This window comes from Haliaeetus leucocephalus, unplaced genomic scaffold (genome assembly GCF_000737465.1).
Source record: "Haliaeetus leucocephalus isolate CR32 unplaced genomic scaffold, Haliaeetus_leucocephalus-4.0 Scaffold151, whole genome shotgun sequence".
Lineage (NCBI taxonomy): Eukaryota > Metazoa > Chordata > Aves > Accipitriformes > Accipitridae > Haliaeetus > Haliaeetus leucocephalus.
Genome location: NW_010972587.1, coordinates 3,552,558 through 3,573,885, shown reverse-complemented (window position 1 = coordinate 3,573,885; position 21,328 = coordinate 3,552,558). Strand labels below are relative to the sequence as shown.

At 39.9% G+C, this 21,328-nt stretch overlaps 1 protein-coding gene across 1 annotated transcript in view; it reads right to left on the bottom strand.

Moving 5' to 3' along the window:
• Nucleotides 1-21,328, bottom strand: part of TRHDE (thyrotropin-releasing hormone degrading enzyme) — a 213,789-nt gene that overhangs the window by 191,560 nt on the left and 901 nt on the right. Inside the window, exon 3 of the mRNA XM_010561962.1 lies at nt 16,074-16,347. Coding sequence (XP_010560264.1) covers nt 16,074-16,347 — 274 coding nt within the window. The remainder of the gene's footprint in view (nt 1-16,073; nt 16,348-21,328) is intronic.

Sequence of the window (21,328 nt, the reverse complement as noted above, 5' to 3'; positions counted from 1 at the left end):
TATAAAATGAATTATCTTTCCATTGTGCATTTCCCACAAACAGTGCAGCACTGTGCCAATGCATAATAATTTGAAACATTAATATTATTTGAAAATAACACAGAAAAGGTACTTTTATTATTTCTTTTGATAAAATGAAATTGATAAGTTTGCTAAAATTATTTTTTTATACTACTTTCAATTACAGTGTAACTCAGTCATGTAAATACTACCACTATAGCCTATAACCCTCTCTGGTAGCTCTGCTTTCACCACCCAGGGGTCCAGCTGCCTGCATGCCAAGGTCCATCTCTGCTATTGCCTAGCTGTGTAACTACAGACGAAGAGCTATGAGAAAGTCTGGAGGCAGATAAAAACATAAAAGTTACAGAGGTTAAAATTAATGAGAACATCATTGCTAGCTCAGGGATTCAAGACGAAAATACCAACACAAAGGTATAAAACCATAGAGAGAGGTTAGCTGGTCCCACTGGGAATCATCACCTCCAGTCATCACCATCATCAGAACTGGTGGAAGACGGCAGCTCAGCAACGCTGAGAGTCTACTGAAAGGAGCCACACAGGACAATCCTTCCTCCCCAGCCAACACCTGCCAGGCCAGCAAAGACTGAGCAAGGGTGAGCACACTAACACTGAGCCTAGTAGCTCATTAACTCCTAGGTACCTTTTGTGTGCGTTAACAAACAAATAATTGTTTTACACTTTTAAGGTGAGTGTATCCTGCTTGCAGAATCTTTTTATACCCAGCCCAAACAAACTGAAGAAGGGTTGTAACAGGCCTTACTCTGGCAGCCACAAAATTCCATTACTGGCAAAGCCAATAACCGAACAGACACTAAATATGCAAGTCACATTCATTCTTATGACTTTACAGAATCAGGATGTCTATTTCCCCTGCAATCAACTAATAACAAAGTCATTTATATTTATATGAATACAAGAATAAAATACAAAAGGCATGTATTTTACTTAAAACACTGTCTGGGGTTAGCCATACTGGGCAATTGTGCATTGCCAAGCACTGATTTGATTTTCATTATACTGCACTGACGGCAAAGTCATTTATCTTTTTTCAGCTCCCAGTCTCCTTTTATCTTTTTCTTATGCTTCTGTATTTTTCCTCTATCCTGCAGTGTTGCTGAATGCTGATGAGCAGAAAATGGTACAAAACCAGAGACAGTCTCTTTCAGATTAAAAGTTCAGGTCTGGAAGGTCCAACTTTTTTCCATTTTGGAGTTCCCAAAGACACTGTGTATTTGGCATTGACCAGCTATATAAAGATCAGTTAAGTATTTCACTAGCTGTCCTTCTCTAGAACAGACAGACTTTCAAAGAATGACATGATGTTTCTTTCATGGTTCTAATGTGCTCTCCGTTAAGAAGAGAAATTACTTTCCTGTCATTGCAGCCTTGGATGTTTTAACAAAAATAAAGTGACCAATGCAGAAACAGTTTTCCATATATCAGAACCACAATTTTTACAACTTTAATTTTTTTTGCTTTCAACTTATTACATTTGTAGATTACTAGCATTCCATAAGAATCAGAAAAACTGGGAATATAAAGAAGAAAAAAATCTTCCCAGTGTTCTAGTACTTAGCCTTTAAGTGTGTTAGCATCTCACCAGGGATGTGCAAACAACTGACTTTTTCAATTCACCAGCTGGACTTGCCATTCTTAGTTTGTTAGTATTGAATCAAGATTGCCTTAACCCTGTTTCCCACCAAAACAAAGCCAAAGTATTTAATGTCACGACAGACAACACATTCCTCTTGAAATAAAGCAGAATGCTTAATTTCTTAAGATTTGTTCAAAAAACAATGTAACAATTACAGTCAAAACACTACAGCTTATGGTTACAGTGATGCTTCACAAAGCAGACACCTCAGATGTCTTTCAGGTCCTAAAGGTCCCTGTGACGTACACGTCTGCATACAAATGGTATCTGTACCTCCACTGTCAGTCAATGGAGGTCTGGTCAATAGAGTTAATAGAACCTAAAGAGCAATTCAGAATATTCCAGAACAGATACAGCTACATCAGGTCAGCTAACACTGATTAAAATACACTCAAAGTGTTGAAGATGTTGGTCAACTTGAGCACAGCAATTGCAATCACTAATGTTACTAGACTTCTCACACAGCAGTGACCTCAACCACAATTATCTATGGCCTCTAGCAATAACCTTTGTATTCTCTATTCACCTGTTTAGGCGTGTATATTATCACATTGCCAGAATCCTTTTCAGCAAGACTTTTCAGTAAAGTTCCATCAGAGTTTCCTGCCACAAAACAGAACCTGCAACTGCCATCTTCTTGCTAGTCATGAACTCTTCTGCCACGCCAGCAGAGACAAGCAATAAGGAATGTGTCCAGAACTGACATGGACGTACAAACAGAAAAGTGTGCAGTCTGCACAGAATTATTCAGAATAGTCACATGTACAAAATGCTGCAGGTGAATCTCACAACACTGAGTGGCTGGTTGGTAAAGTGGCAGATGAAATTCAACATTGGTAAGTGCAAAGAAACACAAATAGGAAAAAAAACCCATAACTATATATACACAGTAATAGAGTCTAAATTGGCTATAGCCCAGGGAAGAATTCTTGGAGTCACTGTGGTCAGCTCTCTGAAAACATCAGCTCAGTGCTCAGCAGATATTCAATAGGCAAACACAATGTTACAACTGATTAAGGAAAGAATAAAAACCAAAACATTATTATGCCACAGAACAAACTCAAGCATATAAACTTTGAGCACTGCAGGCAGTTGTGGCACCTCCCCTCTCTTTCACTCAGCGCTTCAGAACAGGCACTGTAGAACTTAAAAGGCACAGAGAAAGGTGATAAGAATAGGAAGAGATGGGAAGTGAATCCCATACAAGGATAGATTAAGCACTTTTGAGTTCTGAAAAAGGGACAGCTAAACCATCTGTAAAATCAGGACTGGTACACAAGAAGCAAATGAAGAACAACCAGTCACTGATCATCACAGCAGAAGAAAAGGGCAGCCAGTGAAAACATGGAATAAATGCATTTAAGTAAACGAGACACGTAAGTAAAAATACAGATCTTGTTGCCACCAATTGTCACGGAGAGCAAAGTGCAACAGCTTCCAACACGGATAATGTACATTCACAGAGAGCAGGTCCTTTGGTGGCTATTAAACCAGTGGCCCATGTATAACTCCAGGTCAGGGTCACTGATCGCTGGAATCTAGGAGTAATACTCCACTGGCTGTCATCTCTAAACTGGTCTCCATATAGAACATGGTAAAATATTTTCCTCTGTGGCTGTTCTTACAATAAGCATTGGGGTTTTTAAAGACTGAAAAAAAATATTTCAGCGTAATCTAACACATGACTTGGAGGCCAGCTCTGGCTGGGGGTCCCTTGCACAGTACCTTTTCCTAGTGGATAATACAGGGCTTTTTTCTCCAACTATAGTGACCAACACAGCTAAGACTCCAGGAAATAACTGGTAGTGGGTTCTTAATAATCAGGAAGGTGAGGTACAGACAGAGAAACGGTAAAAACATCTCGCCCTTCTGAAGGGTCTCACTTGTAATTCACACATACCAAGCACCTGGCATTAACTTATTCACCTGAGTAATAATGAGAGCAGCTTGGATGTGAAAGAGTAACACCTCCACCAGTCAGAGCGTGGCAAAGTACTTTCAAAGATAGTTCTACATTGCTCCTACTCCACACTTATGATAGCATATCACTAAAAAGGACAGTTGCACATTTCCTCCTCCACCCAGGTTAGATCCATGAACTATCCACATATTGGGTGAGATGGTTTGGTCAAAAGGTTATTAGATGTTTTCGTTAGTTTCCCTTTGGATTATTGCAGTGAACAGGCTCACTGTTTAGCCACAGATCACTAGATCTGACAGAAATGATACAGCCAAAGTGTGCAGGCGAGGCGGGGGACGGGAAACTCTGTTCAGTTGCAGCTCTCAGCTATGCTGCATTACATACAACACTAAACTGCAACCTACAGTTCAGCAACATTATTTGAACTTTGTCTGCTGAATGAAAAACACAGAAGTCCTCGGACCTGAAAGACAGCAAGTCTGAAGTGCCTAGATGCCACAGTGCAGTCACTGAAGAAGAAAGAAAAGGATATGAAAATCTGTGGTTAAGGGTTGGTAGGTAGGGTGAAGCTTGTCCAAGTTCAGGTGACAGAGCTCAATAAATACAGAAAAGCACTTCAACTTGTAAAGGTTTATTGTAACTGTTACAGTAGTTCAACTTCATGAAAACACCCCAGAATCAGTAAACCTCCTCTGCATTTGAGAGGAAGCATCTTTCAGAGCAGATAGATTCTGCAGGGAAATCAGTTTTGGTCTATTCTGGACTTCCTCATGTAGGTACTGCAAGGTATCATTGTACTGGTGAGTTCAGTTAGGGAATAGACTGTATAATTAAATGTATTTAAATACTTTAAATGCTGGTAAGGCACATACATACGTACAAAACAGTACTCAGGATATTTCTTCTTAGCCACCAACCCCTGAATAACAGAACCATGAAACCAGGCAACTCTACACTACCAGCTGCACTATGATTCACTGATCCTTTTTATCCTCACAATACTTCATGGTAGTATAATCATTCCTAGTCATGTGTGACTCATCAAAGTATTTTGTAGTAAAGACAAATGTTATAATATGGCCTATTGTAGCCATGCAAATTACAAATCTTCATTTCCATACCTAAATTATGCTTTCGCTGAACTTTTTCTGCTGCTCAAGCAGCTTTCGTGTACAAGCTAGTTAAGCATTTCAAAGTTGTTCCATAGCAAGGAGTCCCAAGCTTTCTGAGAGGCGGTCTTTTTCATCCTCTTTCACTTTCTGAAGCCTCTTCATGCCTTCCACATCACTGTTGTGAAAATGTTTGCACTAGGTTCTTAACTCTAAGCTACCACACTATCTCCTCTGCATGCCTCACGTGTTTCCTGTGGCCAGAAGTTAATGTGACTTGACTTGGCAGATAAATTACACAATACTTCCCACGGCAACTCTGAACGACCGGTCCTCTGTGGATCATCACAAGCCAAGCGATACAGAGACACAAGGAAAAGTTTCAAACTTTCTTTTTCTATACCAAGATACCATACTCCCAGTGAATTCATCTTTCTACTGTCTTAGGGCCTATTAACTTTAATATACTCATTGCTATCCCTGTCCACAACAGATGCAATATTTTTAAGTAGAAAACTTAATAGAGTCTGCTCTATCTCTTAATCCTCTGCATATTAATTTTTTTTAAAAGTGATCGTCAGGGTCAACGGGTGACTGCAATGTAATTCTAGAACTGCTCATATTAACTGCCTAAATTTCCAGTTCACACCAAGTGGGCTTGGCTCAAGAACAAACATTAAATAGCTCCAAGGAAAGTAAAGTATAACTTTGTGGGGGTTTTTTAAACCAAACACAAAAAGGAAACACCACTCCACATTTTGTAGGTAAAACAGCAGATCACAATAAAGCATACTAAGAATCACAGCCCCATGGACTAACTAAACCTCAAACTGAGGAAGGTCTCAAGTTCCAGAAGAAACCCCTGATACGTGCTCATTCAAATGAAACAAAGGGAATAGAGAAGAAATAATATACATTCCCTTCCCAATAGGAACTTGAATAGCAAGAGTTTTTAAATTCAAGCACAAAGGGAAACATACACTTTATATGCATTACAGATGCATACTCTCTGTGCAAGTAGATGGACAAGTATTTGTATGAATACAACTTGAGCATGGGATGATAAGAAGCTTCCAAATAAGGGCAGAATGCTACTACTACCTTTGCTGGTGCTTGTCACAGAAAGGTGATATAGTAAAAGTACTGTGGATGGAAATATATCAGATATTCCTTCTGATGACTCTGTTCTCTTATTCTAGAACTGCATATTCAACACATTTTAAACATATGGAGTTGCTAAGGAATAAAAAACAAAGGATAATGAAGAGAAGAAAACCAAGTTTGGGCATCACTCCCCTTCCATCACCTGAATCCAGTTAGCAGAACTTCCACAAGATGATGAGAATAATTCCTTTATTCTGAAGGAAAGAAAAAAAAGGTTACGTCTTCTCTGATGCAGCAGTAGTCAAAAATATAAGTATTTATTTTATGAACGCATATGCATTCATACATATGACTGTAAATGAAGCAGTACATGTTATCGCTCATTGACATTCCCACATACAGATTTGGGCTTCTATCTGAATTACTCAGGTCAAACAAAAAAAATCATCAAAAACTTTCTCACCAGGTATAAATCAATCTCCGTTTTTTCCCATGGTATTTAAAGGGTGACAATGAACTTACTCCAAAACAACATTATCAAATTTTAAACATATAGGAACACTTTTCAGTAAAACAAAACACAGCATGATGTACTGTTGTTGAACCATGGACTGTGATTTAATTAGCCAGAGGACTGGAAAACTACAAGAAACACCTATGTGGTATGCGAATGATTCAGTAGGTATACTTCTCTCTTTGAAATTAATCCATAGGAATCCACTTCCCTTCCTCCTCCTCCACCTTTTATTCCCTTCTTCTTTTGTCTTTATTAACTAAGGTACTGCTTGCTGTCCTGAGGATACGAACTCTTAATTGAGGTTCCAAGCTGCTGTGACTACCAAACTATCCGCTGCTCTCAGGAAAGGGAGGGTGAGAGGGAAGAAAGTGTGGGTACCGCCAGAGGCACCCTTCATGAATGCCAATAACCACCTTTTGCTTCTTATCCCCTTCCCCACTGTAGTCATTTCAAATAAACAAAGTATTAGTCTTCTCGTTCTGTCCCACACTGCCACACAGCTCCACTGCATGCTGTGAAACAAAACGCATCACTAAATATTTTTCAGGATAATCCACTGTGGGATAACTTTTTTTAATACACTTTAGGTCATTTACCCTTCAAAGAGAAACATAATCTGCTTTCAAATTATGCTGTTCCAAATAAGAAGATAACAGGCTCAGTTCTCATCTCTGGCTGCTCTTGCTATGTCTCAACAGCACGCAGCAGCCAGAAAGCTGCCAGACAGGAGCCGTGGAGGATCTCCTAGGGGTACCGTTCCGTGGAACCGAGCCAGCACGGCTGGTTCTCTGCCACCTGTCCTCACCCCGCTGCAAGAGAGGGGTGCCAGGGGATGGGGCCACGTGCCAGGCTCGAGCAGTTGGGCAGTCGCAGCAGCTGCTGTGAGATGGAACAAACTCGAGAATGAGACCGCCGTCTGCAAGGCGGTCCAGAGTCACCCTGGCTATTCTCACAGCTGCAGAGTTTGCCCTGCGCAAACAACACCCTTGGAGAGTAGCAGGGAAGGACATGTGAAGCCAGTCTGTGCCAGGCTGGACCCTAGAAAAGGACATTTACGCTATGAAGCTGTGCTATTCTGGCATCTAACAAAAAAATCTTCAGAATAGGTACCTGAAGCGTGAAAGCACCCCACCAGAAGAATGAGAGAGTCTTGTTAACCCTACAGACACCTTCAGAGAGAATCAAACAAACAGACTAGGTCCTCTACTACTACAAATGGGGTAACACCACAAACCATAGAGCCTTTCCTCTACTCCAGGCAGCAAAAATACTGGGACAAAGGCAAAAATAAGATGGTATTTGTGCAGGTTTTCCAATGCAAAAAAATAAAATCAGGTAAAGGCAAGCCTAAAAGGTGAATGTTACAGACACCTGACTGTCTGGAAAGGAGGGGCTGGACTGGCAACAGTTATGAATCTCTGAAATAAATGGTTTCTTTGCCACCACTGGCTGTAAAAACTGGGAACAAATAGGCTAAATTTCTTGTTCTTGTATGAAAAATATGATTAAAACTTACCTAAACCCTGGAGGAGAGACTGGTCTATAAATAAATAAAAGTACACATCACTCTCCTCCCTCACGAATAGCATATCTGTCACTCAACTAGATGTCAACTTAGCCACCTGCCTCAGTAATCCATTTTCACTGCACAAAGCACAGTTACTATGGTAGGTATATGGGATAACACTGGTTTGACTGACAGATGTTCAGGCTCGTGCAGGAATGTGTTCACCTTTACGTTGTCATGGGGCGAGATACCTCCCAGGGATTATTTGGCACTTCATTTTTGCTTTTATAGCAAGAGTATGACTCTTATGGAAACATGTTAATAGACTCTTGCTCCTTCCTTGGATGTCAGAAAGCAGATTTCACACTGATGCCAAGGACAGAGACCTTAACGAGTAAGTTAATGAAGTCAAATATGACAGCAGAACATAAGAGGCATAAGGAGACATGAAAGAATGTAGTACAGAAAGCAGAGTACAGCTCGAGTGTTCAGCCTTCACTATGAGTTACATTGTCACAGTACATACTACTAAGCATATGCTCATTAGCACATGAAAGGAAAAGGAAATAGTTTTTCCTCTTCCATCTCCCTCCTTCCCCTGCTTGTAATGTGGGAAATGGGAGGAACTGCAGGGACTTCACTCTCCTCTGAGCAAATGGCAGGGAAGGAGCGGAATGTACTAAGAGTGTCAGACCTTTCTTTTCATCAGCCAGAAGAGACCCCAGATGAAGCAGCTACAGGCTGAACTGCTCTTGAAGGTACGGAATTGCAATCAGGATGCTGTTCTGACAACTATCAGGTCAGGAATCACATGTGCTGCCTCTCTCTCTCGACTCCCTATTATTGCAGGCAAGCCATAAACCTCCAAATTAGCCACAAATTAAGAAACTGAAGTGTGCTTTTCGACAGTCTTCTTGCTACTACATACAAAGTTAAGTACACCACTGCCACCTGATACTTACAGGTGATCTTCCTAGCTAAAACAAAACAATGCGTCTTTCAACTCAATAATACTATTTGCAGAGTAGGGCTGTGAGTTTATGTTAATAAAACAAACAAATATCCATTTAAATACTGCATGTACTACAAGTGCTGACAGAGAGCATTTTTTAAAGGAGTAAGCACAATACATGTACAGTGTTTTCCTAGTGCATTCAACTTGCAAATTCAACCAGAAATCAATAACAATGGATTGCAAGTTTGCAATTTATGTTTTTAACAGATTCCCTGGCATATTCAGTTTAGCATGGATGCTGATCACATAGGTTTTTGTTTGTTTGTAGCATATTTTGTAGCTATAGTATTTAAAAATTAATAAACTAGAAGTCATTTTCAATATACAAACCTGAAACAGAATGGGTAAACAAATATTGATGCAGTGAATCTGAAAAGGCTACGATTTGTTTGGATTGCTAATGTATTATATTACAGTTCCCCACTTAACTAAAACAATTCACAGTAGTAAGCACTGAACTGAGTAAAAGATACTTGTAGAACCAGCCTTTCTGTTGTTACTACAGAGAAAGTTTCTTACAAGCAAAAGAAAGCACAAACACACCTATCCATGTTCATACGTGCGCGTGCTTTTCTAGCTCAATATAACCGCATACCTCCCAACACATTCTTTGTAACATGCATTTTATTTTTAACTGTTTGATGAAAGCTGTTTTGGGGAAGGCAAGAGTGGAACATTTGTAATGAAAACCAAAAATTAATGGGGGTATCACCATATCACTATCAGAGCAGCATTCCAGGACATATAAAGATTAAACATTACAAGTCTGCATCGCGCCAGGCTTCAGAAATAGGCCTGGTGCTTCCTACATTAGCTGCTGTTTATCAGGTACACGTGTGGCCTCCCAGTGGTAAGCGATGGGCTAACAAAAGTTACTTTTCAGGTATAGGCGGGCTTAGAAAGTAGAGCTCAACTCTGGAGCTGGACTAAATTCAGGTTGCAGAGGAAGTAAACTTGATTTTAATTGAGGACTAATTCTACTTCTGATAGCTAAATCATTCTGCTCTAACCAATTTGCTCACCCACAAAGAATTATCTGGTGTATAATTGCTTCAATACTGATTAATAAATAATAACTGACAGAGAGACTTTGCTGGCAGTTAATAACCAGCAGCTGAAGAGAGGGCCTAAGGAAGAGCCTCAGGCCTTTAACCCAGGTAGTCATTAACTGACAGAAAATGCCTGGTCTTGAGGTCATTACTGCTATTACATAAAAATATTAATACATTTCTCAAATACAGAATAATTTTCTAAAAGCTACAGGCCGAACTACACAGTAAGTGCGGAGTTATGTTAGAGAGAACTGATGGTTTTGGTTTTTCCTAGCAACTAACAAATGATGGAACCCACTGGGGAAAAAGTTATTCTGAATAGTTGTTTAACATGATTATTTTTATTTTTTTTTTAGACTATTAGTGAAAGTCAGCTCTTCAGTCTCCTCAGACTGATCACTGCACTGCAAATGAGGGAATGCCCAGCCCAGCTCTCCAGCATCTCATGGATTGCTAGCAGCACTACACTATCCCCAGTCATCTTAAAGACAAGTATAAAACCATGGTCCTGTGGTACTGGACCTAAATTAACATGAGCTATTGGACATGCACTGATTTTGACCTAAGTCTGCTTATATGACTCTGTTCACTAGCCTTCCTGGGCAAAAATGATTTTTCACTTGTGCAGAATCAAGCAACTACTACTGCACGGATCGTGTTTTTGAGACCACTCTATCTTCTTGCATGATGCTGAGCCAAACTGAGTGAAGCCCCAAACACATGCCTAAGAGAATTCAGTGCTGGGACATTTATTCAGGCTCTCTCCAAGCCAGGGAGCACTACGGAAACAGTAATTATCTTATTTTCCTTTAGCCAGATTATTACAGCTCCTCCTCATTCGCCAGGATAAGACTTAACTGTACTGTAAAGTATTGAATTAAGATCTTTACTAACCAGGAGCTTGTGATCTCTAATTACATCTTAGATAAAGTAATAACAAAACTACAGCAGTGCAATAAAGGTTGGCCTTATTGTGATACGACTCTTCTCATAAGATCCTTCTTAGCCTCCAGGTCTTTCTCTGTATCATGACAAATTACTCGGCACTGATGACTCTCCAGTAACGTTTAATATAACTGAAACCAAGACATGCCCTCTTGTAGAGGTCTCTTCAAAATGTAACGCATGTGGATTCAGCCAGCCAGCGGAGGTCCTACTCTGAGCAGCTGATCAAGCCGTGGTCAAGCCCACACACTGCCAGTCCTGCAACATATGCTGCAGCCATTTTGGAATAGGAGCTGGAGTAGCAAAAGTGAAACCACGCAAAATTCTTCTTTCAGCACTGCCTTCCATCAGCATTCCTCCTCCCACTCACCACCACCCAGCCAGATAGCCACTTCCTTCCACTGCTGCTCACTCCCATCTGCTCTGGCGCTGCCTGCGCTTGGTCTTATAACCCCTGCGCCCACAATTCCTCCTGACTCCACTCCTTTCCACGCACTTTCTTTTTAGCAGATACTCCCCCTGACAAGGGCCAAACACTTTAAAGCTGCCAGTTGGTGCTTTATTTCCATATCTATCTCCGCACCCCATCCACAACAAAAGGCAAGAATGGTAGAAGATGAATCTCCCTGAAACATCTCGTTCCAGCAATGCATTCATCTCCACTAATATATTGTGCTTTGTCCCTCAGCACTCACTCATTCCACTAACTAAAAAGATAGAATTAGCAGGGGAAAAAAAAGGAATTAAAATAACTTATGAGGCAGTGAGAAGGCATGCAGGATATAGTTTGAGAGATATGAGTTTCCATGTCCACCTGACAAAGGAATGAGAAACAGAGGGTTTGTAGAATAGAAGTACAGCTAAACATGAAGTACAGTAAAAATAAATCCAGACAGGGGAAAAATAAAGTAACAATAGTAGAAAAAGGCCTGGTGGATTGAAAGCACAGATAAAGACAACAATGAAGGAAAGAGACAGAGCGATGATGTGACAGACATTTCAATCCAGCCAGCAATATTTTGCTTTTAAGAATTACTGACAAAGAATATACTTAAGAGGTATGACTAGGAAACACAACATACAGGTAGAAGCAAGCAACCATGAGGTAAGTGGAGTTTTATGGATTATTGTACTATGCAAAGATGATTTTCACCAACCACAGCTGGCACAACTGCTAGGGCCATACAGGGATCAGCTAAGCCTGCTCCTAAGGGCATCCCTCCTCCCTCAGCACAGCATTACCTCAGGCAGCACCCTGGTAGAACTATACTGCTCCCTCGTCCGCAGCAGCATAGATCACTGCACCGCAGTCCTGTCCACAGGAGTCAAGCCCCTGCCCAAAGGCAAAGGCAGTTGCAGTGATTTCCTGTAATCCCAGATAAATCTGAACAACATACTATATATCTGTAATGCATATAAAAAGTCAACTCTGCTTTTAAATTACCTGCTCTGGAAAGGATTCTGATCAGACCCATATGGACTAAAGAGGTATGCTAATGATTCACATTCACTAAGCTGTGCTCCTAGAAAAGCACAGCTTGTCTTAATTCCCCTTTGCAAATTAATTTTAGTGTATGAAATATAGCACATCTTCATGTCTGCAAGAATTATATAGGATATATCAAAATTATTATTTTGATTGGCTACCTAAGCTTTCCAAAAGTCAGTTTCTGTTTATAGCTTGATCAGTACTGAATCTCACACTCGGGTTCAAATTAATTTTGAGGTCGATATCATTCTTTCAGAAAAACTGAACAGATAACTGTTTTTGAGAAACAAACTTGCTTTTAAGCCCACTGTTTCTCCTATTCCTCTGGGAGTTTATCCACCCTTGACCATAGCACTTTAGTAAGATCACTCAGCTGGAAGAGAGGTGAGATTTTAATCGTTAACATGCTGTCAAAATTTGACCAGACAGCCCTCCCCTCCCCAAATGTTTTGTGAGCCAAAACCAGGTTCATGAAAGTGCCAAAACAAAAGCAGAAGTATATGCAAGCTGAAGTCTTTTAGGTGTCTACTATATGTCTACAAAAAAAATGCAATATAAGTTGCATTAATTGAAGGATGATTTCCCACCCCAAAAAAAAAGAAATGGCCTATCAAGATGATTCAATATGGAGGTTCGGTTTATTTTCCTGAACATTCATTCATTTTTAGAAGCAAATTTACTTTTATCATACATTTACATTCATTGCCATGGATATGGAAGCAACCAAGTTTTAGTGAACAAGTGGCTTCAGAGGAAACCAAGAAGTTCAGAATTGCATGTGCCAGGATTCAGGTGATTTCAAATTCACCCAGTAGCATCCATGGACTCCTGGTACTGCAATATAACAGACTCAAAAAGATAGATTACCTCAGCAAATCAGCTGAATGATCACAGCTCTGAACGGAAGCGTTTGCCATGAATTCATACCTTAAAAGATACTCTTTCAACAAAACTGAAAAACAATTAAAGATGATCAGATCACAAATGGACTGAAAAATAGCAAGATATATTTAACCAATAACTCAGTGTAAACTATTTGGTATTCCTGAGCATTAATATCCCTCTCTGATAGGGGCATTATAAAAAAACAGGAGCTAAAACTCTAGACTAACAATTTTAGGGGGTAAGAAACTATCCCAATCTATGCAGGCTTTTGGTCTTCAGGTCCTTGCAAAGATTACCCACTGACTTGCGTAACTGTTGGCAAAGTTCTGTGTAGCGGTACAGGTAAGGCAGTGCAGTATAGGTATGTATGTCCTACATGCTTTGAACCAACAGACTCAAGCAAAACTATCAGGCTCTAGTAGCCACAAATTCCTAACAAATTAATACTTGGATTTTCTCTTCAATTCCTGTTAAACCTAACGTCTTGAGAACAGTTCTGCCAAACATGAAAACAGCAGAAAGCTATCAATTATTGTCTATAAGACATGAGTATGCATCTGTCTTCAGAGTATCGAACCTACTCAAGCAGCAAAAGTCTACAGCATATGAGCTCTGAATAACACTACAAGAAAATGAGATTCTCCTTGAATTAAAGAGGAAGTAGGCTGTATCTTTCAAACTGATGGTCTGAGGTCCATCCCCCATGCTGCACATATTTGCTTACACTGACGTTGGAAGCTACTGCTTGCAGCTGTTTCTCAGATGAGCCTAGGACACTTCAAAGTGAGATAAGAGGGTAGTATTATATATGACAAACTTGCAAGTGTTACACTATATTAGAGCACAAGGAACACAAGACCTCCCTACTAGAGTATACACCAAAAACTTCCATCTTATTAGAGCTAAAGGAGAATCTCAAGTAACCAGTGTTTTCTAAAGCTGAAAATACCAGACTGTTCTTAGTTTAAGACCAAATCCTTCAGCAGGTGGAGTACATTACAATGAAAATCATCAACTCCTACTTAGATAGAAGTCTGTTTCAGTACTGGTTAATAGAGAGTAAGAAGTGGCCTGATGTCTCAGCCTGTTCTACTAGGCCAGTGAACGCTCCTCTGACCAGAGGCAACCAATTTGTCATCCCAAGAGCAATCCCTCTTGCCCAGGTAATTAATCTGCTGGTAGCAACACTAAGAACCAGGCATCCACCTCTCCCTCCTTACTTCTTTGCCCTGGTATTTGTGAGATCCTTTTCTAAATTAACTCAACTCACTGAACTGACAGAGAAACAACCTGCCCAAAAAACAAAACAAAACCAGAACAAAAAGAAAATAAAAAAAAACACCACCAAACCCAAAGGCTTTCAGCCACTGCAGGTAACCACTAGGACTGCAAGCATGGCCTCAGCAGTTCCCACATCCTTACACTCATAGGTTAAAGCGCCTCAGAGAACCACTTCCTAGCCATGCTTCCTCCTCCTCTATTGCAGGACCAGAGGGTAGTGTCATAGTCTGCTGGCCATGGTATGAAAGGGCTGGAGAGGAGTGAAGGGCTCCCCAGTGTCCTACCCAGCTGTCCCAGTGACAAAAAACAAGCCTTATTTCCCGATCACTTCAGTATGGCCTCAGTGAGGGATGCCAATGCAGAAGACTGTCTGGGTCCACCTTCCCTCATCTACAGCACAGACTTGAATCTGTACTAGGACTCTGGCAGTCACACAAAAAGCTGGATCAGAGAACTGGTTTGGTTGAAAACTCACCACATTTTCATTTATTTTTTCAGGTCAGTTTTCAGACAGATCATACAGCTGTACAGAGCTGAGGGCTGGCGCACAAAGGCAAAGAAAACCTCTGGCTCAGAGCAGGTGGGATCAGCTCCCTCCACAGCAGCTTGATGCTTAGGCTAGCCAAAAGTGGTTCTGGAGGTGCTTCCTGACCTCATCAGCCAAGGAAGGGAGGCCTACAGTCCTTCCTCATGCCCCCAGGCTACAGCACAGTTATAGAGCATTTGCAGAAGTATAAGGTAAACACCCCCTTTGCTCAGGCACACAGCTTAAACTGCTGCCTAGCGTTCTGCTTCCAAAACTAGCTCTGTTTTGTTAATCACTAACTAAAAAGGAAGGGTTTCTCTGTACGCTCACCTGAAAAATCAAGATGACAGCGTGGTGAAGTATTCTACTAAGCTGATAGCATTTCTCATGTATGTTTTGGCTTGTTATACAGTTCTGAGCTTGATACTTGTAAATAAAAACAAAACTGACATAAATAAAGGATTTTATCTCTTTTTTCCATGGCATAACTCCTGGAATCATGCCATATTTGGAAACAACAGCTCCAGAAAGTGAGTCCTTCCATCAACCTGGACCTCCACAGGAAGCTGATAGGTTGTAAAGGCCTGCTCCTTAGCAAGAGATCTAAGATAGGAATTATTTATCAGCCACCTGAGCTAGCACACAGCACACCAGGGGACATGTCAGTACTGAAGGAAGGAGACTGAAAACCCTGCCAGTATTACTACTTTCTTCTAATAAATAGTCCCACAAATACTGGTATTGAAAAGGCTACAGGAAAAACAGGAGAAAACTTCCCAAGAAAATCAAAGTGAAATGAAATGGCATATTTAAAAGCTTCAAATATCAGACAACCACACCTACTGAGCTAACCAGACAAACCAAAAATGTTAGACAAACCTTCAGAAAAGGTCCCAAACAATACACGCCATCATTAAATACACTGGCAAATTTTAGGAATGCTAATCAAGAAAATACTTTAGTACTTGATGTTATGATCACTCACAAAAAGTGAGAGTTTTCAAAATAATGAAACATATTTGATAGAACATTAGCAATACTTACAACTACTCCACTCTTGGTGACAGTTTCACGGTATGTAAAATTGCACACTGCCCAAGCTAGGTAATACGTGGACATGAGAGGGGTCTGTGAAAAGTGATCTGTAACCCATCCATCTTCTTCAAAAACAGAAGTTTCAACTGGCATGTTGGACAAAGATAAGTAAGTTGCTTGATGCCTGATGCTGATTTTGAAAGTGGCCTTGTAGATGGGCTCATCAAAGCAAGGAAAGGCTTTTCTGGCATGAGTAGGAGAAAACTGCGTAACACCAAGAAACCTAGGAAAGAAGCAAACACAAAAACAAAGCAATTACTAACTGTGCACTGTACTTGATTAATGGATGTATCAAATAAGACATTGCTTGACTACTGTGGTTTAAGGGGGGGGAGGGGGACAACACAAACTGTACAAAGTGTACAGTGTTTGAACACTGCTTTATCACTTCCTTACTACCTGTACTGCAATGCAATTGATATAAAGTCACAGTCTACAATGCCCTACAAATTTGCAGACACCACACTGATGTTAAATAAATAATCCCTTGCCTCATACCAAACTTCAGGTTCTAGCAGCAGTTTTTGTTCATCAATACGTGAAAGAAAAGTTAGCCAGTATTGGTTATATAATGCAAAACAAGTAAGCACAGTCCTCAGTTCAAACCAGGATTTAACAGCCTTCAGTGAGTTCAGTCTGCCCTGAGACACCGACAGGGCACTTTTTGCCTTTCTTTGGACATGAGAACATACGGTCACATAGTGCTCTCAAGAGGGTCATTGTTTTCCACTGCTGATTACTTCTGTACCAGTTGCATGTAGGTCTGAGACACAAAACTATACAGCACTGCTGTAAGAGTGCAAGTCCAAAAAACCACTTTGTGAGCTTTGTAGAATTACAAACAAATCACAAAAAATGATTAAACAAGCAGAGAGCAGTTCACTGTTCTTCTACACGTGCTTTTCTTTTCTGGTGTATTTTATAAAGAACAAATTGACGTTCTCAGTTAATGGGTCAAATTATGAAAAGATCTCTGAAGGAGGAAAAGATATTTATTATGCCATTGTATAGAATGGGAAGGCTTTAGTTTGACAATAAAATCTGTACCTGTTTTCTTTGGAACTAAAGGGATGTTAATCCAGATACAGAATAGGAACCTTTCTCGGTAGAGACTTGTATTTACAAGTTTAGAGAAAACCCATGTGCAATGATCTCTTTGCAGAAACAAGAAGCTACACCTAAAAGGTTGAATTATGGGGTTCAATAAGAATATTTACTGGAGGCATGCAGGATGAGAAAATTACTATGAGTCAACTACGTAACTGTAAAGGTAGCACATATGTAGGCTTTCTGAGTGGTATTGATTCGTGTCTCACTTTCCAAGGTTCCATCAGTGGGAATAACCATGAAATTTTAGATACCAGGTAAACATTTATCGGAATTTTAGAGGTTGACTAGTCATCTGGTATTCCTCTGGGGGGAGAAGATGGGTGGATAGATTTGATATAATGAAAATGGTGGCACCTATTATTAATCACTCTATAGGCATTATTCTGCAATATGATACTCTCTAATGCCAAGGGAGAAAAAAATAGGTAGCTCATAACAAAAATAAAGTATCTAATTAACTGTTTCTAAAACTTCTTGGGTTTTATAGGTATTTTGGAGCATCATTTTATAAAAAAAAAAAAACAAAAAACAAAGAAATAAACTTCTTGAAACATTACACTTTTATCTTGCTATAGTGCACCCATGCCTGATGGAACTAGATGTTTTCTGCTGAAATCATCACCTCTTTCAAATAAGGTTAATTTTTTTAAACCTTGAAAAATTTTTCCACCACTGAAGCAGTTACCATTGGTCTTTTGTCTAAAATAAAAAGCCTTATTTGGCTAGTAATTATTGAAGGAATTAATCGTATTGCATTTTTCTTGTTTCATTATAAAACATGGATTACTAAAATCATAATTTTGCATAAGGTTGCTAAATATATGGTAAAAAGTTGGTGCCAGGTATTCCAGTGTTAATCCAACAAAATTCTATATTATCAGTGGATTTGCACTAGTGCAATAAAGCCAAATCAGCCAATTAAATGAAGCAAAGCAACTTAATTTATATGCAAAATATTTCAAGGGGACCTGATTCTGCATTCTAGGCACACTCTAAACAGCTACAGACATCAACAGAAGCTTCAAGTGAGCATGGAAAACTGTACTGGCCTGTTATTAATAAAGCAAGAATGATGAACTTTCCTCTGCAATTAACAATTTTAATGAGCTCAGACACACATGTAAATGCATACTTAGGGAATACTGTATATAATCCGACACTCTTTTTTTTCCCCATTTCTTGGAGATCCTATCAGTAGTCTTTTAATACTTGTTATGTTTTAGGCCATTGAAACAATCCCTTTGCCATACTAACAGAACCTGATAAACTCTGCCTCTTCTGTATTCTCACAGATAGATATGTCTGCATACACGTAACTGAGCAAACACTGGGCAGTCAATATTTCATACTAAAAATACATCAACTACCAATTACAGTGATATTTATAACATGTGCATTACTATCAAACATTGATTTACTTGTTGTGTCATAAACCGAAACAAACAAAAAGTTAAAAACTGCTTCCCAAAGACTAAACCCTTACACTTCAAAAAAAAAAAACCAACCCAAGACATTGTCTGGTTTTATCTATTTCTCTCTGTGTTCGGAGGCAAAACCAAGCAAAACTTCTATAGCATGCCAAAACTGAAGAGCAGGCTGAGGATTTCCTCCACCTCTCTATACACCTCTCTGGGCACTGACACTTTTATCTCCAATTCCCCAAAATACCACCATAAAAAGTTGTACTTCTGGGAATGACAGCCTTGCAGCTTGTCTTCTCAGCATACCCACGGCAGTAATTTGCAGGTGTTTTAATTCCACCTCATCTATTAAAGGAAGACACGTGTTTCCTCAACAACCTATCTGTTTTGACACCTTAGTTGTTATAAGATAGAAGAACATGTCTGTTTGTTTTGTCTGCGTGATGTAAGATTTTTTTTTCCTTTTCATTTATGTCAAAGTTTGATGTTCATTTAAATTATGCGTGCATATTCTTACAGTACTCTACAGTAGCTCTGTATTAAATGTCTGTTGATTACTGCCAGTAAATTCTGGCACATAATGCAAAGTAAATTTGTAGCATATCATTTTACATTTCAATTAAAGTAGCAAAGATTTCAGTAAGAAAATAAATACTTTTATGTGGCTATCAACACTTCAGGCTGATTTTATGACTTTCACCTGTGAAGACCACAAAAAATGAACAAAGTTTAGGAAAAAAAATTATAAAGTGAAGGCATTACTATGTTTGTGAAGCCTCAGAGTTAGCCAGAGTTATTCACTCCTCATGTACAACAAAAGTGAAAAATGATGGTTTAGACCCTTTTATAGCAACCGCTGCTCCAATGAGGTTGCTGTATTTTAATCGAATATAAAGATGTCAAAAAGCTAAAGCCCTGCTGGAACATCAAGGTCTCTCAGAGCATGAGAGAAGCCTGTCTATCATAGTAGAAGCCATCCACATTTAAGGATTACAAATGGTTATATGTATTACATTAAAAGTGGGTTATTAATCAAAGTGCAAATTGCTACACTGCAAGAGCACACTCTGAACAAAGAAGTTACCTGGTTCAGAATGTGTATTATTTACTTTATACTACAGTGAGTTGTTAAGCCTGTGACAGTTGGAAAGGAAAAACAGTACTTCTGTTAAACACCTTCTATTAAACAACCATGCTTTGACTACAGTTTCAAAAACAACATTTTACTGAAAGAAATATAAATGAGATGCTGTAAAAAAAAAAAAATGCCACTGCTTTCAATATAGCAATGCTACCTGACACAAGGTAAGGATCTTGCCCAATATGACTATATTCAAGTGTATTAAAAACAAAGCAACAACAAAGCAACTTGTATCACAAAAGTTATAGAGTACTGGGAAACATGTTTTACCATCGCCTTGCGCCCTGTGTCCTAAGCTATCCTGATGATTCAAAAAGTGAACTGGCTTGTTGTTTTTTCAATCATAACTGGGGCGTTGTTACTGAATTGTAGTACAGTAACTTTGGAGAAATGTCACTGTCACACCTATTTGACAGTTCAATTACTCCTATACAAAGTCTAAATACACAAGAGTAATAACTGCTTAAATAATTTCTTGGGTTTGTAAAGTGAATTATACCCCCTGCTGTTAACAGTATTTATTTTTTTCCCATTTGCCCATTTCCATACAGGTCTGTAAGAACTCCCAATTACCCCAGTCACTCACTCCTCCGTGATAAAAGGCATTTTATCCGCCTCTTTTCCTACAACCATGCTTTTTCAAATTTCCATTTTCTTTCACTGTGACGACAAATTGCACAAACTTAATTTCAATCCTGCTTTTGGTTCTAACATAGGGCTGTTTCAAATTGTCAGTAATCACAGTAATGAAAATATGTTTTAATACAAGAGCTATTGATTTACTTGAGTTGGTGAGCACTCTTTTTCCTTCTGACTTACTATTTTTCCCCAGTTCTTCCCACTAGAGAGTCTTTGCCTCACTTCACAGCAGAAAACAGTAAGATTCCAGAGAGAAAAACCTGTCACCGCACAGATGTTTCACGAAGGGACAGCTTAAAAAGAAACTAACGCTACAACGACAAACCACGTCAGCACTATCAAGCAGCCCACCGCGTTCTCCTTTCCTATTATAAACCCTGACCGTGGTCAGAAGAGAAAACTACTTAAAACCAGAAGAAAAAGCCTCTCTAACTGCCTGAGCGGGGGCCTCCGCAGTGGCCCTGCCTACCCTGACACGGGCCTCGACAGGGACCCAAGGGCTACAGCAACAAGAGTAAATAAGGACCAAAACCGAACCTCGTTCCGCCTGAAAAGAGCGAAAACCGACCGGGTTTGCCCGGTCACAGGGTGCCGATCTGCGGCGCTTCAGGTGCAGCAGGTGGCGTAAACGCATCCACGTCAGGCGAAACCGCGCCCCGCCACCCTTCTCCTTCGAATAACGAAAATTAAGAGCTAAACCAGCAGGGAAGTTCCTCTCCCCTACACGCTGCTCTCTGTAACCCGGCCAGGCTCTGGCCGGACACGGAGGGAATGTTTATTAAACAAGACCCCGGGTCTCCGTTCCGGGCTTGCCCCGTCAGGGAGGGAGGGAACGGCGTGCTGTCCTCCTGCCACCCGTGGAACTTCACTCGTTACCCCCGTCCCTTTCCAAG